Raw genomic sequence first — 26898 nt, forward strand, 5'->3', positions numbered from 1 at the left:
TGGGATTTCAAGTAGGTCATCATTCGTCATAATTGCCTACATCACAGTGTACACAATATACGCAGCTGCCTTATGTCAAACTGGCACATGAGACAGAGCACATACACCTTTCGTTCGAGATACACTTGGCTCCGAACCTTCGCATTATTTTTCGCGTCGTCGGCTTTGCGGTCAGTAGTGATTTAAATGTTCCAGAGTCAAATTCACTAGTGGTAACAGAAAGGTGCACATTTTAAGCAAAAGAAGTTAGTGCTGGGCGTCTTGGGTATACTAGCAACAAAGCAACAACACAGCATCAGCACCCGAGAACGCATCAGATTAATCATCGGTGGAAGCGTTAGCCAAAAACAGCGTTCAGTGTATGAACCATTCTTGTTGCGGTGTGGGGTGTTTTCAGGCGTCCGGAAGGGACGTGCTGTGTGTACAGTGAAGAAAAGAGGAGGATGTGGTGTAGAATTTAAGTGGTATTTCGTGTGGATGAGTGTGTGTATGTGTGTTAATGTTTGCGAGAGGGTGGAAAGGGTGTGATTGTTCTCTCGTTTTCTTTCGCCGTTGCTAAGAAGTGCCGTAGAATGAGAGAACGCAAGCATTCTTGACTCGTCGTGGGGTGGTGTGGTTGGTTGCTTTGATTCATTGATAAAAAATAGTTTCCCCAAAAAAGTTTTATGCTAAAATCTTCACCCCGAATGTGGCAAAGCGCACAAAGAAAGATCCAGTCAAGCCGGTGCTTAGTCAGTAGTTGTGTGTGTGTGATTTTTTTTTGTTTGCTCCATCTTCTTTCTTTGCCATGCTGTAAAGCAAAACGCTTTGCCCTTAATTCGACGGTGAAAGAGTTATGTGTGGAACGAATAAACGGTGAATGCATTATATAGCAATGTTGTTTTTTTGTTTTACCTCTTTCAAAAGCAGCCAAATTTGTAGTGAATTCCATCAAATGGCACAGTGACAAGTGATTGAAGTGGAATATAACAACAGCCCAAAAGGTAAATAAATAAAGTTGTGCACGCAGTAATACGCCACGAAGAGGAAGGCAAACGCAACATAACACACGCAGCATAGAGATCTTTCGGCGGTGTGGATACAACCAGCAAGTGGAAGTGAACCCGAAGACGACGTATCGATCGTGCCCTTTGCAGTGGAGTGACAGAGTACGAGATACAACACAAAAATGGCTACTTTTCGAAATGCGGCCCATCAGAAGAGTCTGTCCGTGGAGGAGCGGGCGGAAATGCGCGAGAAGTTCGAGGAGGTAAGTGGGAAAACGTGCGGAGACGCTTTTTTTTTTTAGGTTGCATCCTCCCGGGGCAAACTCCGAAACCTACCCCCGTGGGTCCACCCTTCACTGCACAGCGTTGCGGGTGGTGGCAAATGGCATTGCCCTCGGTAGGGACTTCAGAACGCACCGAGATGATGTCTCCTGCCGGGTGGATACCATGGTTACCGGAAAATGTAACAATTTTCTCTTAAGAACATTAAAAAACACAGAGTTCCATGCTTATGGATTAAGCGGAATAATACGAACCCCTCCGATCACCATTGTGCAAAAACAGACTCTTCATGCTGATGACTTATGCATGGTGTACGCCTTGTTTAATTCGCTCAAACAAATGCACCCTCCCCGAGGTGGTATGGCCTACTACGGTGGTATGGAAACGGTATTCATTTACATGATCATCCACACTGTGGGCCCTAACCGCATGTCCGACCGAAACCTGCCGGGGGTTGGGGTGGGAAGCCAAATTCCTACCGTTTTGCATACAGTTATCGTGTGTCGGCCACCACCCCACGCTGGAACTCCGAGTAAATCTTACGCGCGAACTCTTTACCCCCTGCTGACGAGGTAATGAAAACTCTCCGGTACTTCTGGTTTAATTAATTTCCAATTGATTTACGATGACTCATTGCCGCTTCGGGGAATGGCAAGATATACCCCCCCCCCCCCCGGTGACTTTACCCTGGAAATCCCTATCGATCGGCATGAGGAACCCTCCCCATCGGAAGGGTTCATACACCGGTTTATAAGCTTTTCATCGCACTATCTGGCCTGGCGCCGCCTTGTGCGTTGTATGTGCGCCTGTACACCGTTTGCTCGCCGGGGTAATCGTATACCGGTATCGCGTCTAATACGCTTCCCATTCAGATCCAACGGAGCAAACCAGACGTTTGACCTCGTTTTCGTTCGGACGTAGTCGTCTCGTTGCCGGTATGCGCTTCCCATCATATGCCCAACAACATCCAGGCATTATTCGACCGGCGATTTCCCGGCGACGACTCTCGACGACAGGCCAAGTTGCGTACGCGCATGCCACGACACTCCCAACACACCTCCCGAGGGAGGGCACCGGGATACGTCCGGTTCTCTCTTTTTTTTGTTTTGTTGGTTTGTTCACCCACCCCGTGTGTGAGATTTTCCGGCACTGGGTTTTTGCCAGTTCCCAAGTACATCGCTTCTTCGCACATTACATTCCAAAGGGTGCGGCATGGCCACGGTGGCTTGTTTTCCTTGGGATGGCATGCCGGTTGTTGATATGTTTGCACCCGGAAGCTTTACTGGATCTCTCTCTTTTTCTCTCTCCGGCCATTTTTCTCCTGCCGGTCGATGCCTTCGGTGTGCTTTTGCGCACGAGATGGCTCACCGTTACCGGGCGGCTGTCCGGAACACGTGCACATATCCGGTCAATTTGAATTATAGATTGTATCTCCAATCAAAGAACACGAACTAAAAATCGTGCAATTATTTACGTTTGTCTGTGATCTGTGGGGGTAGGTATAAGGGCTAGGAGATTTAAATTTAAAGAAATATCAGCTTTTGTATTGAAGATGTGCTATTGTTCAAAGTACAACACTAAGCACAATACATTTTCGCCAACGCCCTAAACCGGTGAAGGTTTTTGAAGAAGTTTTATGAAAATGAGCGCTATTGATGTGTGATGCTCAGCGATTCTGAAGAGGTATTCATTTTACGCCATGTCTTACTGCAAATGTTAGTCCAATGACTTCAATATACGGTGTCTCTGGCATATATTGCCATAGTTTATACCGTAGCCCACCGAGGCTCTCCTTTCCCGAAGTGGACCAACACCAATCCTACGCAAATGCAGACATCTCTTGTCCAACAAACGGCCCACACAACTTCACTGTGGGGGAGTATAGTGACAATAAGCCATTCTCCAATATAGCACAGTACCATCTGAAGATTTTTCTAAAACTGTAGGAGATCGGAGTGCTATAGATGCTCCCCGAAAGACCTCTGCCGTACTTTGCATACATTTTATCTTTCTTGAACTTTCCCATTTTGGGATACTGAATTTGTTTGCTCTGCTGGAAGCGTTTTTGGAGTAGACTTTCTCTTCATCTATTTCCGCGAGTCGGCGACTCCATCGGTCACCACGTCCATGCCTCCGAACACGCGTAGTTGGACCACGCCGTTGGATGCCCGTTCTTATCAGTGTGCGTTTTCTTACTACGGCCTGAAGGTCACGCGCATATTTTATGTTTGGCTTTCCATCCTCCGCAGCCGATCTCCCGCTGGAAAGAGGTAATCGGCACCGTACCGTTTTTGTTTGATTCTCCAGTTCCAGAGCTTATCGTGCCACATTCCGGCGCAACCACACACATACCAGCCGGGAGTGTGCCCCAACCGGATAAACACGTACCACTCGTTGGCACGCGGGCGATACTCCGCTCCTCGGATCCACTGGTTTCCTTTCCCCCAGAGGGGCTCGCTTAGAAAGATACAGTTGTTGCATCGAAGGTCATAAACAGTGTGCATTCCCCGAGATGCACGATTCCCCCTTCGACACGAACCATATTTTTCCGTGTCGCATAACACACTGATGATACGTTTATGATCCTGAAACAAAGACCAAAACAACCGCAACGTAAAATATTGCACGACGATCATGCCCCGATGCAGGCTGAGTGTGGTAGTCGGTGAAGTGTGATCGCGCGTTGTTTGAACGCGATCGGGAATATTTCTCAACTGACATCACCTGCCATCGGCCGCCCAACTTCCCTTCACGCTCGGCACCGCGGTGACTGCGTGCACTGCGACGCAATTTGAATACACACCACTTTAGCAAGATCAACCGCGCCTGGCAGCAGCGACGTGGAGCGCAAACGCGCCATCACTTCCGTGTTTAGAGCGGTCTGTTTATGGAGAACGAAGACTTCGAGCCTGACGGGGCGAAGGTGGCGCGAGCTGGAGAAAAAGAGTGTCAAACAAAGCACCGATCACACACACACATACACACCCCAATGAGTCAGTGGCGTATGAATCAACGATCTTACAGCGCCTCCAATCAAGTCACTTATTGACTTTTCTATCACGTTCGCTTATTGTGCGCAGCGCGTCGCTTTATGGTGCAAAGGTTATGCATACCGTCGTTTCGTTCCACTGTCCGACTGCAGGCTGGAGTCATGGATGGTCATGGTGAGGGTGGAACCCGACGGCGGCTTGTAGTACAACTTTGATTTGTGGCCTTCGACGTAGCGGCAGCTGCCTCAGTGGAGTGCACAATTCGGAGTCCATGCCGTGGGCCATGTGGGCGAAAGAGATCAATGGACGGGGATCGGTGTGGTTTCGGGATATACAGTTTATTGTGGAGTGCATACACCCAAAGTCCTTCAAACGTGGACCCAAAAACCGTTCGGTTGCATCATACTGCGCGTGGTAGAGATGTGGATCTATACAAACATGACATCAGCGACACGCTCCAAATGGACTCAAGCGCCGGCCGGAGGAGTTTGAATGTGAACTCCACATGCAGAACGACTTTCGACCTCATTGAAATTGAAAGTAAAGTCGCGAGCACACCACGATCAAGTGCGATCATTATGGGTGGAAACTGAAACCAAACAACTTACACCGGTACCGGTTAAATAATGTTTGCGAAAGTGTTTGTTAAGGGTAGTTCCTTAAAGTTACGGGCGTTATGGCACTGGTGATTCAAACGCGACCACGCTAGACGAACCCATTCGCAAAAGGGAAAATCCCTTTACACGCACAGCACGTTGTCAGACAGCAACTCCCGGAAAGACAGAGAGCTACCGCGTGTCGAAACCCTCAAAATAACGCCAACGGGTTAGACAACGTTTTCCTCCACCCGTTGGCCAAACGCGAGCGGGAAATGTGGTAATGATAATTTTAACACTGCAGAGCAACTGCCCAAAACCGCCACCGCCCATCGAAGCCTTCCCAAAATCTGCCAGCACTGCAGTGGAATGTTCAGTTCTATTTCGTGTTGCTCGGTTTCTTCGCCGTTTCTACACAACAAGCCCGCAACGTACCTTAGTTTTATTTATTTTTCGGGGCCATTACACAAAAAAAAATACACTCACATACCGAAAAATGAGGTAACGAATTAAAATGTCGGTTGAAAAGAAGGAAAAAAAACTGTAACAACATTTGCACACAACCGGTGAGGAAAGCGAAGAGAGAGAGAGAGAGAGAGCCATCCCGTGTCAGCCACCCGGCAATAAGTTCTGCGCTTTTTTTATTTGTTTGCTCCTACCCCTCAACCCCCACAATACAAAGAAAATTGTGTGTGTGTGTGTTGTTTTGGAAGATCTTGGATCGGCGATGTATGTGTGGCGGGGTTTTTTTTTATTTTTGCTGGTCCGAGGCCAAACATATCATTATCTCGACTCATTATCTAATTTACATGGAATTGGTGTTTACCCACTGGCACTAGGGGGTGGCCGCCACCCTTGCGCTCCCCCCTTCTGGTGGCCGAAGACGAAGTGGAAGAGAGTGAGTGAGCGGCAGTTTTGTGTTTGGTGAAAATGGGGTCAATTCGTTCGATCGATTGCAGTTTCTCCCAGTGCGGGGTTGTGCTGCATTTGCCCATGATGGAATGAATGCACCTTGAGAATAATTTTCATCTCATTCAATAATAATTCTGTGCTAGTCTGGTTGTATACATTTATGCGATTGCCAAGGATCCTTTTCCACTTTACGCTCGTTCTATAGTCATGGAAAATCATGGAGTGCATGAGTAATTGCAAATAAATGGCTGATTGTATTCCACAAACGATATGCTCGGAAATTAATTTACCGTCCTTCTGCTGGACAGGTTAATAATGGCTTAATGGTAGCGACGTCGATCTTCACATCATAGGATCTGGTATCAAAATTCTCGCAAAGGAGGGATCTGCTCTCTCTCTCTCTTACCCCATATGTAGAATTATTTGCGACCCGATTATTCATCTCATTATTATTATTTTTTATATAAAACAATACTTCAAAGTTTATTACCTTATTCGTATACATAAGCTTTTGAAATTATGGATTTCCTACTAATGCACCATGCCGTTGTTACCCTATCAGCTGTTTTAGCTCATCTTTTGAAATGTCCTGATTTATTTCATTATTAAAAATTGACAATATAGTAATTCGTTTTTTTTTGTACTCATCAGTTTTAGTTCCGGTTTCAATAGCTGGCTAAATGTTGGCATTTTAATATCGTGTTCTTTAATGAGTTGGCAAAAATAATTCCAAGTTTTGTTTCTAATTTTACAATCCTTTAATTTGTGGCCAATACTTTCCACACATTTGCAATTTTCGCAGTTAGGATGCTGTATCATTTTATATTTAAATTTTAATTTCTGAGTGTACATTCTTTCATTAAACAAACTTATACAGAATACTTCTTTCGCTAGAACTAAGCTTATTTTCATTGATGTTTTTTTCCATATCTTGTGCCATTGCAATGTGGGAGGGTTTTGTATTATTTGTGGTATTGTAATTGTACTACTGATAGATTTTTGGACTGCTTTTGTGCTTGAGTTTTTATTTAATTCATCAGATAGATAAGCCATCTCAATTTTAATAATTTTGACACACGGATTCTGTTGTGGAATTTCTGCTATGCTATGGTGGATTTTGAATGTGATTTAATAATTTGCTACTGTATGGAGTGTTTTCCATTTCTTTTAGTTGTGTATTCACTAGTAAGGCTTTGAGCTTTACTTCGGGGATCATAAGGTTTAAACCTCCTTGTTCTTTAGGCAGAGCTATTCTTGGTCCACTTTTAGACCATCTAAATGAACCTAGGTTAGATGTAATATTCGCTAAAATTTTGTTGTTAATTGACAGAGCTGATCCAATAAACCATAATTTAGATGTTAAATAGGTATTTGCTACTATGACTTTTTGGTACAGGTTTAAGTCTCTTGCATTGTGATGCCAAATCATTTGAGCCAAACCTGAGTGAATTAGTGAAAAATATTCCCAATATTTTGATTTTGTCCCTATTGTCCAACCAATCCACTATATTATTCATTATTCATTCATTCATCAAATTATGTGAAGAAATAAGGTAAAAATGATCGAAATTCGCTAAACTTCCTGACGTAATGTTGTAGTGCTGCCTAAGCCCACTCAAAGAAAACTCCCTTTGGCTCTTTTTCCTAAAAATTGCTTGCTTTTTTCTGCATGTAATAGTTGGTATTATATACGGATCAGAATTTAATTTATGCAAATAATAAACGAAAGAGTTTCGAATGTGGAAAAACCTCTTCAAGCAAAGATTTTGATATCAACGAAGTATGCTGCTTACATATTTAACTGTAAAACACTGATATTAACTATTCAAATAATTTGATATGTGTGAATATTTAAAAGACTTATGTATGTAGAATTCCGGCAAAGACTTTTCATATAGTAGAAGAAGTTCTTTAGTTATTTTTTTATTTTTAAAAACTACTCCAATCATTAATGCACCTGAATCTCAACCCCCCTGCTGTGTATTTATGCTTCAAAAGATAGACAGATCGACGACTACTCTCTCGGGTGTGTGTGTATTAATCACACTAAACGTGAAGGAATTGTCCTCAACCAAGCTCTACAAGCATTACCCTTGCCGTGTTTTATGTTTCATTTTCTTCAATATCTTTGTTTTGTGTGTTTTGAAAATGTGTTCACCATATGTTGAACCGCTCGCAGACCAACGGAGTTCCGGGCGAGTGATAAATCCGCTGTGCCGTTTCTTCGCCCTTTTTTGCATACGATCGTCGCCTGTATATGTGGCTGTGAGCCTCTCGTCTGTGCATGCATGTGCCTATTTTCAGTACATCTTTGGACGGTTTCACCCCTCGCGGTCACACAATTCTGCCGCGCGCCGTTTCTTTGTTGTTTACGCACGCCTGCCTGCCCGCCGTATGGAAATAGAGATGGATGGAAAAATAATTTCAGCACAAACCGATGATGATGGTGATGATGATGATGGTCGGCACTGTTACTTGCCCGGTAACGTCACCCGCGAGAAGTGAGTAAAAAAAGGAGCAGCATATAAGCGACTCGGCCGTGTTTGGTCATAAGCTGGCCAATAATGTATGTGGGCTGGGTGTGTTTGTGTTCGAGAGAGTTGCGTTAGAGCATGGCTTAAAGGCTGATGGTCATGATCATGACGATCGTGTGGTGTTGTGATGAAATGGAGGCATCAGCAGGGAAGGATGACGCTATCGACGGAGCGCTGGCGAATGGGAAGGCACCATGCTGCGAGGTCAAGAAACTTCGATGCCACGTTAAGAATTGTGCACCCTCCACTCGCTCCCCCCACGAACCCCCCCTTTCGGTGGAGCCGGAGTGGGACAGCTTAGGGTGTTTCGATTTTGGTCCAACTGAAATCCGCGCCTACCCCGGGATACAACCAGATATACCAGATTGGTTTTGTTGTGGCTGATTTTTTTTTCGTTCAACTTCTCTTTCTATTACGTTAATTGGAATCTTTCGACGGCCTGCCGCCGTTCGTGGGGAAAATTGTGCGATCACGAACATCTGAAACTTATGATGATGGATGATCAAACAGGTTATGACGTACGACGCATTTGTTCTTCGAGCATGGGTTTTGCCGGTTTTGAACACACAGGACTTCCAAGGAGGGGTGAAAAAACCTTCTTCAGATGTGTAAATTTTGTAAAGCTGGCTTGAGAGGGGTGACAAATTGAATTTTGAAGCACGAATTTAACACATTACCTTTTGGTACACGGCGTTTGAAAGGAAAAGTTATTATTTTTGTGGGTGAAAGGAAAACGTTTGAAAAATGACGATGAACAGTTGCCATTGAAACAGTTTGCACGGGCACGGGGAAACCAATTTCCCAATCAGCAATTATAATCCGCAAGCAAAGTTTAAACGGTGGCAATAATAAACACACCGAGTTTGTGTGGCCATTGCCACAAAAACAACCAACCGGTATTGTGCCGTTACAGATTCTGATAATGCCGCTGGTTAATTAGCGAGGAAAGGCCACCTCGCAGATAAGCGCAACGCTCGTCGGCCAAGATGCAAACATTCGCTCGCCGCTATTTTGCTCAACGGTTGCTCAAGGTTGCGCGCGGCGTTCCAAGCGTTATGATCGCCACTGTAAACGGTTCATTTGGATGCAAAATTTCTTCATCATCAACATTCATCATCTACTGGTTGCATCGGTTGGCCCCTTGGTATTGCAATCGGCGACAAAACGCAGCACGCCACAGCGCAGCACAATTCTACGGGGCCCAGTACACAATAGCCCGCATTATTCTCACACGGCACACCGCAATGCAACGCGAAGCTGTGATCGTTGATGTACAGCTTCTCGTGTTGCTTCATCCGCCACGTTGTGCATGCTCCCGAATTCGACCCGCAAGGCAGTGGCAGAGGGAAGCGACCGGTGGTTTCTCTGATTACACAGTTGATTAAGCATCTTTTTTTCCCTCCCCCGGTTTGTCTCCGTGATCGAGAGAGCTGGTTCCGATGTTTGCAACAGCGACTAGAGCGACGGAGGCCCGGAACCACACAACAAACTCCAAACTCCCGTTGTCCCGCGGCTCGGATGGATGTATGTTAGTAGCAACAAGTTTTGTACGGGTCGAGAATTGCAATCCGGTTTTGTGCACAAAAGGAAGAGTCGAGATCCTCCCTGTACGCCCAACTCCAACTCCTACCATTGCATTGTGAGTGATCTTTTCTTTGTCCCATCGATTTGTCACAACATCCACCGCAGTTTCCTCTTCCACCGGATTAGTCATCAGCAAAGGGGGGGAGTTCACTTGTCCGGGGCCCCGGTACCGCGAACGATCAAAATCACCACCAGAGACCGACCGTGACAATTGACACCTTACACGGAAGCAAAACCGCAACATTCCCGGTTCAGCGCGACAAGGGGCCCCAAGTACGTACGAGTCACCTTGCATAATGGATTGCCATCGGGACACAGCAGCGCTATAAGGGCCATTTGTCGCACAGCACATCAGATGGTGGTGGTGGATGGTGGAATTTTACGAGCGTTTCTAATTAAAATGCACTTCATGCATTTGATCAGCGTGCTCTTCGGTGCAGGGTTTGTCCTGTTTCTCCAGTTTTGTTTTGCTTTTGTTCGCCCGATCCATTCTACCTTGACGCTATGCTAGGGGAGGAAACAAGTTATCGCCTGGCACTGTGGCATCCTTCTTCCATCTTGATAGTAAATGCGTTGGCAGCACTACCCCGACGATGGAGCGGTAGTGCGGTATTGCATAAGGAAGCCACATATTCGGTGTCGTATGGCTTTGGTTTTACGATCGGCCTCTTTTCGCACAAAGTGTAGCTTCGTGTATACACGGGGGCTTTCTACAATAAACAAAGCACGGCGTTGCGTTAGATAATGGTTAGGAAGCATTTCGCCTACAGGTTTATTGAAGGTTTTATTAAATTTCCTAGCAGTCTAGTGGTTAAGCCAATCAATCGTGGAATTTGCCAATTGTCAAATTGAATGAATTTTGGAATGGCCAAAACCAAATATTTATATTATTTTCCACATTGTATAGGGTGTTCCACATTAAATTGCATCACGCTCTAGAAAACGCTTTTGATTATTCTCTTTTGAAATTTTGAGTAGGAGTAGTTTAGTGATCTATTTTTTCGAAAATTGGCAATATTGGCGTTAATTAAAGTAGAACGTAGTGAAAAGAATGCAATCAGCACCAAGTGTTGATGAAATGAAGTGTCTAAGCATGGATCCGGGGAGTTGATTTGAAGTCCAGATGAATTTATGTAACAGAATTCTACAAAGTTTGCAAAGATATACTCTGATCTGCTCATGTGTTCAAACAAGCGTACTTTCATTAGGTCGGCCGTAAGGTCATTACTGCCGAGACTGTAAACGGGAAGGTCTACCTCAAGTAATGATCTTCCGACCTGATCCAGTTTCGTGCCATTTCCATTTTTCCTTGAGTGAAATGATGCCAAGTTGCTCACTTTCTTCGTATCCGAGCACATGAACCCTCAAAAATACATAGCGTTGTAAGCGTCAATCGAAAAATACTGGGCTATTATGAAACAGACGCTAAGAAAACATCTCAAATTGATCAAATCTTAAGCAGAAATTCTGAAAAGATGAGTTTAAGCACAGAAGAAACTGCATTCAGATGTTTTGCAGAAGATCATGAGTGGAGTTAAACGTAAGGTGCAAGCGTACAGTAAAGGCATTTAAGTTTAATGAAATGATTTTGCCAAAAGCTTACTAATGGATTAAATTGTAGTGCCTGAAAGTTTGAAATGGATCGGTGTACTAGCTAATTTTCTACAGTATTTCAACCGTATTATTTCTCCAAGTATTTAACCATGCGTTACAAAGTTAGCAAACATTATAACCCTAAAATGGTTCGTTCGAAACGAAGTTTTAGACTTCTAAAATTAAACATTATTTATATTGTTTTGGCTCCACTTGTGCATGCACTTCATGATTTTCACTGATGAGCAGGTTCAGAAGTGTCACACAGCACCAAAACAGTTACCCAATATTGAGCTACTCCTTCTAAATATTCTCAGAAATTCCCTTATAGCAGAGTCCACCAGGAGTTATCAAGTAGCAAATCCTTTTGTAATCAAGTGCTTCTACTACAAAGTGGTAGTGGTACGAATGGGACGGGATTTTTACCGGTCCTGTCGTGGTAAAAGATCAGGTCCGCTACCACCAACACAGCATCGCTTTCCAATCACTCTTTGATTTAATTAGAATGATCCCTCCTTCTCGGAAACGGAAGTACACGAGATGTTCAATTACTGGAACAGAACGTGCAACGTAACGAACCTGCATTGTAACGATGCTACACCTGATCGATTATTAACTTCACCGTTTCATCTCCGATGGCGTCAACAGATGCACAGCACGAGAACAGAGCTGATTACTGCGGTTATTGTTGTTATATCCCGGAGTGATCGTTCATGTGTTTCTCTCTATCTCTCTATCGCTCCATCTTTCTAGTAAGTCTTTTGGTGGTTAATAAGACTGCAAGGGTTGATGGGCATTTCTACCCCCAGAAAACACTTTCCATCCAATATGTGGCGTTAGCAGTTGATCTACAGCGAGGATCAATAGTGGAGTACTCTCGCTCCGCCTCAGGCCTCACTCAAAACGCTCCGGTGGCAGTCGGCCATTCAAAGATTCGGGTTTTGAAAGCGTGAGTAAAAAAGTAAACCCAATCCACCAGTAAGTAGTAGTAAATCGACCGTGGAAACGGCCTAACTCGAGCTCGGTCGAGTTTTTCCCCCACACCATCCGGTTGTGTTGTGTTGCGGTTCGCGCTCTCGGCACCGTCGTCACCGTTTCCCGATGTGAAACACCACACCGTTCCAATTTCCATCCATCCAGGGCACACGGTGAATGGGAAAGCCTGGGGAGGAAGAGAGCGCAAAGCCCTTCCGCGCCCTTCCCTGCGCTGTGGGAAACGATCGGGGGGAGAAGGGTGGGCGATCTTCTCGCGGCACTCGAAACCAAAACAACCTTGAGCGTGTGATGGAGTTTTGTCTTAGATTTTGTGGATGACTGAACAAGAGCATTGCCGCTTCCCGATCGTTTCAGTTTCATTCGCCGAACGGGGATGGGAAAATGATACCGAACATGCCACACCAAGACAGGGCAATCGCCAATTGTTTGTCCGATGTACGTTTTTGTTTTCACTGTGCACAGTTTGTAGTAGCGTGGCTCCTTATCTCGACACTCGACACATGCGATATCATGAAACGGGTTTGAAAATTACCGATTGAGCTATCACTTACACTTGAGGCAAAACTAATCGAACCGCGGCCACTTGACGCTTTGGTGTGAGACGTGGTGGGATGGGAGAGTTTCCAGGTTATAAAGATAGCAACTTTAACTTCAAGGCTGCTGTTGCATGTTCGGAATGCATCTCTTCCACTTAAGTTGCACTTGTAATACCTAATAAAAGCAACATTATTGTGTGAGGAAAGCAAAAGCTTGATTAATCACTCGCCCCATTATGCAATGGTTGGAATAATTGAGATGTTTCTTTCTCAACAACCTCTTCTTAATACTTTTTGGAAATGATTTAAAAATGTTAGCTTAACGTCTATTAATGTATTTAAAATAAATATATTGAGCTTCATGAAACGATCTGTATGTTTTGGAGATATCTTCAAGAGGCATTACCAGTATATATGATTAGTTGTTGCAAGATGAAGAGGATGTTATTGAAGGCTACTGGGTTTAATAACTTCAACAGTTTCCAACAGATGATCCAAACCATCTCATTCTTTATCTTCTGAGCTGTTTTGGTTTGCATTTTTCCCCGATTTTTAGAAGCTTGCCCCAGCTACGAAAATGGCCTAATTGTTTCCCATGCTAGCCAACCCACAAAGCCTGTTGCTTGCAACACATTCTCTCCTACCGCATTAATCCATTCTCCGCTGATAATGGCACTCGGTTCGGGTGGAACACACCTAAATTTAACGGAACGCGTCAAGTTGGCGGCATCCCGAGATCGGTTAATAGGCTCACAAATTGCAATCATTAACATTTCTCGACCGTTGCCAGTTACTAGCCGGATGTCTGTGTATGTGTGTTTCTTGGTGGCCCTTAAAGTGGTCGGGTTGGGATGCATATACAGAGGCAAGAGGCGGTTGCTGTAGTGCAGCTGAAAACGGCTGCAAATGCGCACATTATGGGAAAGAGGCATCTTACGGTACCAACCAAACAGACGGGCGGGAAATGGTCAATTTACCATTACTTAGGGACCCACTAACGACCTTGCTGCGCGTTGAGCGGAATTCCCGAATAGTGAAATGCACGGATGTGTACCGTAAGGAATTCCGCCAACACACGCCCGTTTCAATTTGATTTCCCTCCCCGGCTGCCTTGTGTGCAATTATAGCAGCTGTTGTTGAATGGCGTATATTCAAAGACAGTACCGAAACACTCATGGGAGCGTAGCAATAAACGCCTTTTCGCTAGAAGATAATTTACAACTCATTTCAGACAACTTTATTGACAAATGGTATCAAATGGAAGAACCTGCCTCAACTATTTGCGTTTGATAGCGCGCGTTGTAAATGTGTCAAGTTGGAAACGATCGTCTAACAGCGGCGGCAAGCGATCCTCAACTTTTTCGGGAACCTGTCACAATTCTGGCACTCTTCCGGTTCTCCATTTACCCGATGATCAATCACCCAAGCTCGGAAGAACAAGTTGACGTCAGACGTACAACGCATAGACAACCGGTTTCTTCACGAAACCCGCGGAAGAGGCTAGATATCCGCCTGGACATCACAAGTCACATCGCAAACATCGCGACACTATCACGACATCGAATCTCCATTTGTATGTTCCAGAGCCCCCCAGAGCACTGCGCGAACGTGTGAAGTTGTTGTGTCTGATGGGATGTGTGTCATATCGTTGGTAGTCTCACTTGCTCCACTTGGGTTGCTGGTAGTCCTTGTATGCCAAACGAAATCGATTTCCCGCACGAATTTGTTTCGTACACTTCCCTATGCCATCCCCGGGTGGGGGTGGTGATGGTGCAAGGTGATTGTTTTTTTACTACCCTCACAAACGGAGGGCAGATTGTATCGATTTTTTATGAATTATGAGTACCGATAAGCACTCTTGAACTCCACGCAATCGTTGTCTGTCTGTACTGTGCTTTGTGCGCTCAAGGTTATGGGGTTTACCGCCGCTTTAACAGTCGAAGCTGTCGTTAGATTGCTACAAAGTTTTGTAACGAATGGGACCCTTTTTTGCTTAGCAGGACGGCACCACGGCGAATAACAAACAGTTGGGAAGTCATAATGGGCAAAAAACTGTGTGGCAAAAAAGTATGTTTTTGTCAGAAGTGGGATTCGAACCCACGCCCTCAGAGAGGACCAGAACGCTCTCGACACCCGTGTGGAAGCGGGCAAGATTGCTCTTGAGTCTGGCGCCTTAGACCGCTCGGCCATCCTGACATGTTGAGAGGGGCGTGCTAGAACCAAACCAGAACGCATGCACCGTTAGACGGTCCCCAATAGATGAGATACAAACAATTAGCAATGCCTTGAAATGGTCCGTAGTTGTTATAACGCAATGGTTTACAGCATGTTTTGTATTGAACAGTCAATTTTATGCAGTTTTTATCAAATATTTGACGTGTACTTGTGAGTTGTTTTAACATTTTTACAAAAGAACGTGAAGGAAAATGAATGGAACGATATAGGAATACTTCTTGCCATACGAAATTCCTCTCTCATCAACAACGAGCGAAACGAGAGAGAATAACTCTCTCGACGGAACCTGTTCGTCTGAACGTGCGCTCAATTGATATATGCGTGTAGCGCATGGGCAAGGGAGAGCCCGGATAGCTCAGTCGGTAGAGCGTTGGACTTTTAATCCAACGGTCTAGGGTTCAAGTCCCTATTCGGGCGGGTTGAAGTTTTTTTTTGCGTATAAGATTCTGCGAAAGACATTTGCATATACTGCGTGTGTGAATGCTCGTGAGCAGAACGGTAACAGAAGGGAGGGGTAGCTTTGCTTAGTTTGGTTTTACATTGCTTGTTTTGTTTTTATTTGTTCTCTATGTACATTGATTGTTTGTTGATAAAACACATGAAACATAAAATAATTTTGAATAGTAGTTTTTATGGAACATTTTAGAAAGAATGGTTATGAATTAATTTCCCCATAACAAACTCCTTACAATGTACATTTATTTATTTATTTGGGTTGGATAGTTGGTTGTAAGAAACAATCAATAATAATGTTTGATGTTCAAAATTATGTTAATGTTCGTCGTATTCTTTCCTTAGTTGTTGCAAATGGTTAAAAAACAACCCTACACAGAACTAACAGATCATCTTATGTGCAAATGAGAATGGGTAAAACAGAATAAAACATTGTGTAACTGAAATAGTTTGTAAAATTGGACATTCTCAAGTAAATCTAAGACACTAGCTAAGACTAAGTACAAAATAGCTCAATCCAAACAAATAAAATGTAGCAACTGGTACCGTTTTTTAAATTTAGTTACTTCGTGGTACATTTGAAAATTTTTCTACAAAACCACCCCTAAATAGCTCATTCAACAAGTGAGTGTTAATGAAGTTGCGGTATCGAAAATGCACGCTGTATTCAACAAGCGTATTTGCACTCGGGGAGATAGAGGCCCGGGTAGCTCAGTCGGTAGAGCGTTGGACTTTTAATCCAACGGTCTAGGGTTCAAGTCCCTATTCGGGCGTGTGATGATCTTTTTTACAGAGGAGAGAGGATACAGTGTTGTGTTATTATTGTCTACATATTGAGTGTACCAGTAATACAACGGTAATATATATTATTCGTTTAATTTTTAAAATTAGAAATTTATTCAGTTACATTCAGCTCAACTCCAACCAAGTATTAAAAAAAATGTTTATGTACTTCTAATGTTAAATAATATATTTATACAACTAAACAAAATTCTCTCTCTTCTATTACTCTCTCTCTCCTCTTCCTCCACACTTCAATCTTTATAATTCCCTTGTTCATATAAAAAAGTTATGTACTACTAATGTTAAATAATATATTTATACAACTAAACAAAATTCTCTCTCTTCTATTACTCTCTCTCTCCTCTTCCTCCACACTTCAATCTTTATAATTCCCTTGTTCATATAAAAAAGTTATTTTGTCAGAAGTGGGATTCGAACCCACGCCCTCAGAGAGGACCAGAACGCTCTCGACACCCGCTTGGAGCGGGCAAGATTGCTCTTGAGTCTGGCGCCTTAGACCGCTCGGCCATCCTGACTTGTTGCGGGAAGCGAGCTCAGAGCCATATAAAATGCGTTCGTGCGCATGATTCTACAAAGCAACTGCAAACTTATGCTCACACTAATAACATCGCAAACATCGCACGCTTTTTTCAATCTCGCGCTTTCGATAACCGGCACGTGCAAATAATGCAAGCAGCGTAGGATCGTGCGGCTCCAAAACTTAGCCAAGATGGCTGTTTCAGGGTCTAAAATTTCGTGAATGAATTAATCATGAACAGCAATTTAACTCTTTTCCTCCTTTTTCGCCGAACCCAAAATAAAATTTAAGCGCTAAATGGTGAGCTTTTTTCGCCTAAAACAAATGCCACAAACCACATGCAGCGTCACTTACAATGCCCAATAGCAATAGCAATCGAACCCCGCACAGAAACAATCACGCGCGCATTGAAAAGTTAAAGACTGCTTTACAATCACCAAATCACCTACAGCTTTAGGAAAATCATTTCACGCCGCAGCAGATAGTAATTTTCGTCGCTACGTCACGCCGTCTGGCAGGGAAAGCTCTCTCTGGCGTACGGGATGTGATGTGTGTGTTTGTAGGGTACTGTAGGAAGATAAAACCAAAAATTATAAATCCCAATCGAAAGTTTTATTGTTGTGCCAATTTTTTATTGTAGGGCCATGCTAAATTGCCTCGTCGATGGGCATGCTGGCAGTTATCAGCAGGCCAAAGAAAAAAGACCCATCATTGGTGCCATTTTCATCGGGCTCGCTTCCCTCCGTTCCACGTGTGTCGATGGGGGAATTCCACACTAAATGGGGGAACCGTAAAACTAATGTGTATTTATCTAACAGTGCACAACACAACCTACATTGAGACATGCCACGAAGCACGCACATGCAGACCAGCAAAATAAAAACGAGCGAATGAGGAATCTGTTGGCGGTGTGAAAATTGAACTCATCTCCGGCCAATAATTTCACGCATTTGTTTGTGTATGTGCGGCGGAGCGATATATAATGTCACCCCCACGAGGGGTGACATTGTACGGGCTCGCGTTATCGGTTCCACACGCTCCACAGGAATGCAGCGAGCGCAGGGCCGGGGCGGGTGTCGGTGATGCACGAGCGCGGGAAGTTTATTTTCTTGGCCACGGCAGTCCACCCTTAACACCGATTGGGTCGGCGGCTCCCCCATTCATTCGAACCCGATAAGCCAAGGCGCGCACATACACGCAGAAACAGCCGAGCGATAGAGTGACAGAGCAGGAACGCTGGCGTAATGGGAGCGTAATACGTAACGTGGCGCAGTCGAAACGAAGGAGGAAACGGAACGGCACGACGGCCGCATACCAAGTGTAACCGTTCGTGACCGTACGCGGTTCGCGGGCCTCGCCTTGGGGCCAAAAGTGCAGCGGCCGGTCAGACAGTCTGATGTCAACATTTGGCCACAAGCGATCGGTGTTTCGTGCGTTCCGTTCCGAACTCGTCGTCGTCGTTCCCATTCCTGCCGCCGTTGCAAATCCGGCCAAAGGAGAAATACAATTACATTATTGTCCGTAGGCTGTTCGGGTTTTGTGTGTTTTGCTTTTCGCTAGAGTGCTACGCGCATTAGTCATCATCGCAGGACGAACAGGATTGAAGGTCTGATCGTCTGGAGTTGTACGCAAAGTGATCAGTGACCATCGTGAGTTGTGTGTGTGTGTGGTCGTGATTAGGTTTTTAGCTCATAAGATTGTAGTGGATTGAGTCGACTGCTCAGTATGGATATTCATCAGATCGCCAAAGAGGACGCACTCCTGGAGTTCCGTCGTGTCTTCACGCCTGAGCTATACGATCAAGTAAGCAGAAACAAACCTAAATCTGAGGACGAATGGCTTCTTTTCTTTACGATCTCTTCGTGTGTCTCTTTACATTTTTGAATATGATCGCATTTCTTTCCGCAGTAGGCGCGATAACCTTTTATCGGGACAACAACCTCTGATAAAGCCTGCGCCATTTCTGGCTTTATCTGAATTTAATTACCCCCGTATAGCCTGGATAGTAAAAAAAAGTCCTGCGTACGAAGAATTGAGACTGGATGGGATTTGGGAACGGTTCCTGTCGTGTGAAGACCGACGCCGCTACCAATACACCACCAATCGCCACCATGAGCGCCTTTCTTCCAGTAGGAGCGATGAGTTCATTAGGTCGAAATGATTCATAGTCGTTCGATTTTTTGGAGAATCGTGATCGATACCACCCTCCTCCTACGAATTTTTGGTCCAAGTTGACGGTGAAAGATTGACTCAACTTCATCAGCTTGAGTCATCGTTGGGAATGCCGCAATGCCTACCCCAACAAGAAACGCCAATGACACACGTCCAACCCGACCTGATTTGCAACTTATCAAAGTTGTCATTAGTCACGCCGGAAGCCGGTAACCGGAATAACGCAGATACACGGGTGTTGTCGTCGATAGGTGGAACCGATCACCCAAGAACATTCCATCCGTCTTACGTAGTTTATGAACTCCGGAACGCGTTGCAGTATTGATTCTTCTTTATTTTCTTTTCCAAACGGCATTGCTTTTAGGATAGGTGTGTGCTATTTTCTTTGCCAAATTGATAACAGGATTAATTTGTCATTATGTCGTATTGTTTACCGTCAGTGTTCCATTGCCGTCAGTAACGACACTTTGATCTTTGCCTCCGGTTTGGTAAATTGAAGTGTTTTCTTTTTTGGAAAGTGAAATTGGAAGAATTATATTGCACCGGCGACGCGTACGATGCATCACACACTAAACGTAATTGGTTTTTTGAGTTGTAAAAGGTGAAAAACGAATTTACCGGTGAGGATGGAGAGTATATTGCACCAAGGCTTTTACTACTGAACTACTCCAATCATACATACTCTCGATCGTGGTTGTTGTGTATAGTTGAAATAGAAAGCTTCAACAGCAAGTACACTGAAAGATCTAAAGAGAACTGACCGTTAATGGGCATCAACTGACCACACACGTGTGTAACCTTCGAGGATTTAATCCATCGAACATCGAACCGGAAGTGACTGCCTAAAACGCTACACTACTACGCCCGTTTTTAGCATTGGATCTAAACATGGCCAGCAGCATATCTTATCAATGTTTTCGATTTCGAACAGAAATTCCACAACGCAAAGACTGTTGATTTGCTGCAGTGTACTTGTTTTTGTTTTCTTAAATTCAGCAAGAAGCTTACCCGGAAAAGGGCAACTGTTTGTACGATCATCGGAACATCTGCAGATATGCAATCTGCGCGGATCCACGGGCGAGGCCAGGGAAGTGTTCGTGAAAGTGGTCCATGAATTATTCAACCTTTCAACTCTCTACAGATGTTATGCAGATGGGGTTGATATAGTTCGAATCGAATTTTTCACCCGAAAAAAATCAGATTTCCGTTGATATGGGAGAAGATTAGTATATTTACTGTTTTGCCGATTTGATTTTCGCCTTTCAAGTTTCTGTTTGATCTCTTTTATAGATAAATATGTGAATGACTTCAAAAGGTTGCTTATATTTTGACGCCTGTCGAGTGTTACAAAACGTTGCAAGTCCGCGAGGTCAGGTGCAATAGAGTGTTGTGTATTTACTGTACTGTATGTGATATGTATATGCATGTGTTTGGAAGACTATGTGTATATAATTGGACATCGATGAAGTACAAAGATAAGATTAAATGTTTCTCCGCAATTCTCCACGCGACGTGGCTTAGATTCACCTGTTTTTGCCCATTTGGACCCATGGACAGCAAACGTTTCTTAACCGTCCCCGAAGATAATGATATCGACGACTCAATCACTCCCATGGGTACTGACGTTGGTCAACTTGGGAAACTTTTGAATGGTAAGGTAGGGGAAAAAAATGGCCCTAAATGGCCACACCAATATTTACACCAGCCAACAGTTTGGGTGATTTGGTTTGTTTGTTTGCTAGCACGTTATTCTTGCTATCGCATGGCAAATGGCAACCTGAACCGTCATCTTCACGCCGCAACATGCAACAGTTGTCAGCTGAGTTTTCCACCAGCCTCAGATAACCGGCCTGGCACTTTTGCAAGAAGCGGTCCTATTTGGGCTATTCGCATTCACAAGTATCTACTACCGGTTGGTGTGGATGGCACTTTGGATGGGTGTCATTTGGATGAAGGATCACGGATCTTCATCATCGGCAGTTGAGTTCGTGATAACAAACACATGTGTACGCGCTTAGACGAGGCAGGTGCTGCTATCATTTTGCAATCACCCGCGACACTCGCGCGGGACGTTTGAAGCAAAAGAGTCCTATTATCCTCCACCACATGAAGTGCCACATGAGGGGGTGTCGACGATAAGAGGAACTCTTTGGTTCTTTGGTATTTTTGCGCAAGAGATTAGATCAATCGGCGCAAATAATAAACCGCAATTGCCAGTGATACGCGAATCACATGTGAATCACGCACGTCACGGCTCTGCATTTGCTGCGAACCTTGGTTGTTGGGGATGAGCCCCCACAAAAAAGACACTTTCGGTGTTCGGAATTCGATGTCTATCTTATACACCGTTTCACTTGGAGTTTTCTATCCTTTTTGGGTTTTTTTTTTCTGTTTGGCAATTTAATCGAAAACTACTCGTTAAGTCAAGTCGGTTAAGCAGCAAGCGAGAGAAACATGCCAAAGAGAAAGGAAATTTCCTTCGCGGGCTAACCACAGCTTTTACGCGAGAAAACTCACTGGACTGTTAAACAAAAAACGACTACACCTCCTCACATTGACACAAAGAGTCCATCCGATCTCCATCACCGAGTGCAGGGCAACGAACATTTCCACATGTGGCGCATTTGGTGGAGAGGTGAACGTGAAAATTGTGTCGCTTTTTAATTTATTTCACTCAATATTCATTGCATATGTCACTATCCCGCGCCGGGTTTGTTGTCGTTTGGTGGAAAGACCTTCCGTGGCCGTTCCAATGTCCGGTGTCCGATGTCAAGGTCTGGTTGGCAAAACTACCGAAGACGATGGCGTTCATTCACCACCACCGGCGTGATAAATATTAAATGGACGAAAGTGGCGGGAGTGAAAAGCACTGCCTGTCTGTGGACAAAGCGGCTTTATTTTTGGTAATGTTGATCACCGATTTAAGAGCATTTGATGGTTCCAAAAGTGAGCTCAAAAGTAGGTTGAAGGGATGGAAGGATGAACTTCCAGAGGTCTGCAAAAACTGAAAGTAATGCAGGCGCTTTTGGCGAACTACTTAACCTTCAGGGATGTTAAACTCTTATCACGATAACGTGCAATTGCTGCTAAACCTTTGCATGTATTTGTCGTTTGTGCCTAAACGTGCCAACGTGCAGCAGGTCAAGGTAATCGATCGATTATTATACCCCATTTTTTGATAAAACGTTCCGCGGGCCTTTCGCAGCCGAACAAACCACAACAAACTCGTTCTATGCTTGTATTTTAGCCTGTTTTTCATGCGATATGTAAATTGCCAACTGGTACACCCATTTCCGGTTGATGAGTAATCCAAACGGACCATGGACGTGTCAACCCCTTCGCTCCCCCCAAACCTAATGCTTTCTTCCGATGCGGGGTCTGGTCGTGCTTTCTAAGGCCGGAAAGAAAGAAAGAAAAGGGGCAAAATAAAACTCTCAACCTCGAGCAAAGCCAAAGCCTCGAGTTAGCCTTCGGCAAGGTCGTTGCACGTCCAACGCCATTATAATCATTTTACCACTTTACACACCCATTATCAATGTTTATTGTTTGTTGTGTTTCACTTTCTACTGGGCCGGTTCTACTGCGTTATAGTCCGCTGCGCCCCGGAAGCGTGCCGATAGTCGGGAAGCATAAATTCCCAAGAAAAGTCACCCAAGTTCCCTGCCGGGTTGCGATGGCAATACTGCACTGGAAGTGGTGACTCATTACGATTTTTTTTTTCTAGTGGCCCTTCGCTTGTGGGTGTCGTTGCCTCACGTACACTCATCGGCCAATTGGTTGATTTGCTGGATGTCAAACCCTTACATTACTCCGAATATCCAGATATGGGAAAGTTTAAAATTATCGTCCACAGTACCCTGCACTGGTTATTCATACTTGCTTCGCGGTAACACTTTGCTGATTCAATTCGCTACGGTGAGAAGCACCCTCATTGTAATCCTCAGCTTGACTAATCACTGACAACCGATTAGCGTAATCTTACTCTTTACCGTCTTTTTGACACGTACTCTTGCGGGGTGATTCATGGTCAAAGCAATCCATCTAATAATCTCGCTTCCTATCTCTACTTTCAGATTGACACTAACAAAGATGGTTTCATCGAGCTGAAAGAACTGAAGGATGCGCTTGATCAGGTCGGCTTCAAACTGCCCGGCTACCAGGTCCGCCTGATGATCGACGAGTACACGAACAAGCAACGGTCGCAGCACGCCGGCAAGCTGTCCTACGATGAGTTCGAGTCGCTGTGCATGGACCTGAAGGCGAAGGATGTGGCGAGCACGTTCAAAAAAGTCGTCTCGAAGAAGGAAAACCTCGAGACGCTCGGTGGCATGTCAGACTCGTCGGCGGCCGGTACAACACATTCGGTGCGCATGGAGGAGCAGCTGGCGTTCAGCGATTGGATCAACTCGAACCTGATGCCGGACCCGGACCTAAAGCACCTGCTGCCGCTCGACTCCGAAGGCAAGCAGCTGTACGACAAGATGAAGGATGGCATTTTGCTGTGCAAGATCGTTAACCACTCCTGTCCGGACACGATCGATGAGCGTGCGATCAACAAGAAGAACCTGACCGTGTACACCAAGTTCGAGAACCTGACGCTGGCGCTAGTGTCCTCGCAAGCGATTGGATGCAACATTGTCAACATCGATGCGCACGATCTCGCGAAAGGCAAACCGCATCTCGTGCTCGGTTTGCTCTGGCAGATTATTCGCATTGGACTGTTCAGTCACATCACGCTGGACAGTTGTCCGGGGCTGGCAACACTGCTGTCGGACGGCGAGCGGCTCGAGGATCTGATGAAGCTGTCCCCGGAAGCGATCCTGTTGCGCTGGGTCAACCACCATCTGGAGCGGGCCGGCATTGCACGGCGCTGCACCAACTTCCAGAGTGACATCTCCGACTCGGAGGTGTACTCGTACTTGCTGAATCAAATCGCCCCCAAGGATGCGGGAGTTAACCTAGAAGCGCTCCGGGTAAGGGATGGTGTGAGAAAATAGCTCCCTCTGGAAGCAGTCCTTAACATGTTGTCTAATTTTTCAGGAACAAAACGCCTTAAACCGTGCCGAAGTGATGCTGCAACAAGCGGCCAAGCTGAACTGCCGATCGTTTGTCACTCCGCAAGATGTCGTGAATGGTGTGTACAAGCTCAACTTGGCCTTCGTGGCCAACCTGTTCAACAATCACCCGGGTCTGGATCAGCCGGAAGAGATAGAAGGACTAGAATCGATCGAAGAAACGCGCGAAGAGAAAAGTAGGTTGCATGAATGAGAGGTGATGAAGTTGCGGTCGGTACTAATCTCGGCAATGTATTTCAATGTCACACAGCTTACCGCAACTGGATGAATTCGATGGGTGTGAAACCGCACGTCAACTGGCTGTACTCGGATCTGGCCGATGGGTTAGTCATCTTCCAGCTGTTCGACATCATTCAACCCGGGAGTGTGCAGTGGAAACGTGTGCACCAGAAATTCACCCCATTGCGCAAATTCATGGAAAAGCTTGAGAACTGCAACTATGCAGTTGAGCTGGGCAAGCAGCAAAAGTTTTCGCTCGTCGGCATTGCCGGACAGGATCTAAGCGATGGCAATGCAACGCTTACGCTTGGTACGTTTGCCTTGCAACTTTGCCGCGCTAAACACGCTTATTGTGTAAACCTCTTTCTTTATACCATTGCAGCACTCATCTGGCAGTTGATGCGTGCGTACACGCTCTCGATTCTATCCCGACTGGCCAACACCGGCAATCCCATCATTGAGAAGGAGATCGTCCAGTGGGTTAACTCGAAGCTGCAGAGCGGAGGCAAACGGACGAGCCTGAAAAGCTTCCAGGATCCGGCGATTGCCGATGGTAAGATCATCATCGATCTGATCGACACGATCAAACCGGGCAGCATCAATTACGATAACGTGCGCGAAGGTGGCAATCCGGAGGAGAATCTTGAGAATGCCAAGTATGCCGTCTCGATGGCGCGCAAGATCGGTGCACGCGTGTATGCCCTCCCGGAAGACATTACGGAGGTGAAGGCAAAGATGATAATGACCGTGTTCGCCTGCCTGATGGCGATGGATTACGTGCCTAACATGGACAGTGCGAAATCTGCCCCACCGGTCGCTTCGGTCGTGCAGGCTACCGCCCCACCGCGACAGGAACCGGCGCAAGCATTTGAGAATGAAACGACGGTCATTACCAACGGTACGAACGGAAATGGTGCATTAGGTGATGATGAGGACCATCATCAGCATGATGAGTCACAGGAAGCGGAACCTGCCGCCGAAGTGCTACCACCGTCCGCTGCTAGTGAAACGATACAGCAATCGAACACGAACGCTGCTGTTGTTGATGAATTTGCCGATTGAGCAGTCCGAGTGGTGCTAGACGCCCCATAGCTCGTCTGCATACGTAGTGTACAGTCTCTGTCATTCTGATTCCGGGCTAAATGTATCGGATTTGTAAGAAACGCTAAAGTGACCACATCAGTCAATATAATGTCCGGGGTTACGTTAAGGAAGGAAAGTGAACCAACATAATGCACCGTGTGTGCGTGCGTGTGTATGTTTGTCGTGTTCGTGAGTGTGTGTGTGTGTGTATGTGTGTATGTATGTATGGATCCAACGGCAAGGGTCGTTCGGCAGCCAGTTTGTACGTGTGTGATGATTGTAAACTAGAAGCGTTGTAAGCGTTAATCGAACTGCTAACACTAGCCACCGACACCGTGCGGTGTCGGTAAGGGCATAGGAAGATAACAACAAACAAACAAACATAATAGCCGCAGGAATGGAACGGGATCAATAGGGGGGTTTCGGATGTAATGCAATAATAATAATAATAATAGTAGTAATTATAATTACGTTCATAACTTTAACATAATGTATGGCTAAGGAATAGGAATGACGAAAGCATCCGACGACCACACGTTGGTCGCAGCACTAGCACACAGATAGGAACCAGAAGTGCAGGAGGTGGATGTGTATTTCAAGTACGGTGTGCGTAACGGCTGCAAGCGTTAGGAAACCGAAAAGATCGGTTAATCATGTGGCCATGTCCCAACGCCAGTCAGCGCTCTTTGCGGATGGTGACAAACTACTATGCGATCCAACTAAAGTGAACGAACGAACGATCGAGGGCCCCACTTATAGAAGACCAATGTAAAATGGAGTCTGTATAAATTACCAATTTATCAATTATAAGCAAAGCTCATTTACAACGTATCGCCTGCAAAGAGTGGATGTTTTTTTGTTTTGTTTTTTTTGTATTTTGGTCGAAAATTAAGCTTATCACAAAGATATCCTCACACACAAAAAAAAACCACGATCAACATAAAGCATCATGCACACAACGTGAAAGAATTGCACTGCAGGGAATTAAAACAAATGCTTCAAACATTACTACCTTAAAGTACTGGAAGAAAATGGTTACAGCCATGCGAATAGCTTGTTGCGCCGTTTCCAACACATTTTGAAACTTTTTGTTTTTTCTTTTGGAGGGAAGCGAGTTCCAATGTATTGTGTACTAAACCAAAACGAACGACAGCAGTTATGTGCCAAAACGAAAACAATGTAACACGATTGCAACTGCTTCATCCAAACATGATTTGAAAGGGGAAACATTGGCAAAGGTTTTGCAAAACATCCTGCACAAAACGATCGAACGTGCAGTACAGCGCCCTACTTGCACCATTGCTAAGCATAACCATTACTGATTCGATCCT

General features: G+C 45.0%; 1 protein-coding gene and 4 non-coding genes across 8 annotated transcripts; 3 read left to right on the plus strand and 2 right to left on the minus strand.

The window, feature by feature from the left end:
- The first annotated feature begins 118 nt into the window (after positions 1-118).
- On the plus strand, positions 119-26458 carry LOC128300921 (plastin-1). Of its 4 annotated transcripts, none has more exons than XM_053037183.1 (6): positions 119-212; positions 907-1249; positions 23264-24163; positions 24231-24441; positions 24516-24794; positions 24867-26458. In XM_053037183.1, the coding sequence occupies exons 2-6, from the start codon at positions 1169-1171 to the stop codon at positions 25544-25546; spliced, it is 2151 nt and encodes a 716-aa protein (XP_052893143.1). In that variant the 5' UTR covers positions 119-212; positions 907-1168; the 3' UTR covers positions 25547-26458. The 4 variants fall into 4 exon arrangements, with proteins under 4 accessions (XP_052893143.1, XP_052893150.1, XP_052893135.1 ...); XM_053037190.1 differs by having other exon boundaries at positions 178-223; XM_053037175.1 differs by having other exon boundaries at positions 195-359; positions 910-1249.
- Trnal-caa (transfer RNA leucine (anticodon CAA)) lies at positions 15086-15205 on the minus strand. The gene is made up of 2 exons: positions 15168-15205; positions 15086-15130 (listed from the first exon to the last, which is right to left on the minus strand). It is a non-coding gene; the product is annotated as a tRNA-Leu (tRNA).
- Positions 15589-15661, plus strand: Trnak-uuu (transfer RNA lysine (anticodon UUU)). Its single transcript has one exon. It is a non-coding gene; the product is annotated as a tRNA-Lys (tRNA).
- Positions 16398-16470, plus strand: Trnak-uuu (transfer RNA lysine (anticodon UUU)). The gene has a single exon. It is a non-coding gene; the product is annotated as a tRNA-Lys (tRNA).
- Trnal-caa (transfer RNA leucine (anticodon CAA)) lies at positions 16898-17016 on the minus strand. Its single transcript has 2 exons — positions 16979-17016; positions 16898-16942 (listed from the first exon to the last, which is right to left on the minus strand). It is a non-coding gene; the product is annotated as a tRNA-Leu (tRNA).
- Positions 26459-26898: the final 440 nt, after the last annotated feature.

Source organism: Anopheles moucheti, chromosome 2 (genome assembly GCF_943734755.1).
Source record: "Anopheles moucheti chromosome 2, idAnoMoucSN_F20_07, whole genome shotgun sequence".
Classification (NCBI taxonomy): domain Eukaryota; kingdom Metazoa; phylum Arthropoda; class Insecta; order Diptera; family Culicidae; genus Anopheles; species Anopheles moucheti.

Excerpts from the sequence above, each read along its gene's own strand:
- LOC128300921 (XM_053037183.1), top strand. The coding sequence starts at position 1,169 with ATGGCTACTTTTCGAAATGCGGCCCATCAGAAGAGTCTGTCCGTGGAG. Across the intron at positions 24,164-24,230 it reads TTAACCTAGAAGCGCTCCGG|GAACAAAACGCCTTAAACCG; the intron begins GTAAGGGATGGT and ends CTAATTTTTCAG. Across the intron at positions 24,795-24,866 it reads CAATGCAACGCTTACGCTTG|CACTCATCTGGCAGTTGATG; the intron begins GTACGTTTGCCT and ends ATACCATTGCAG.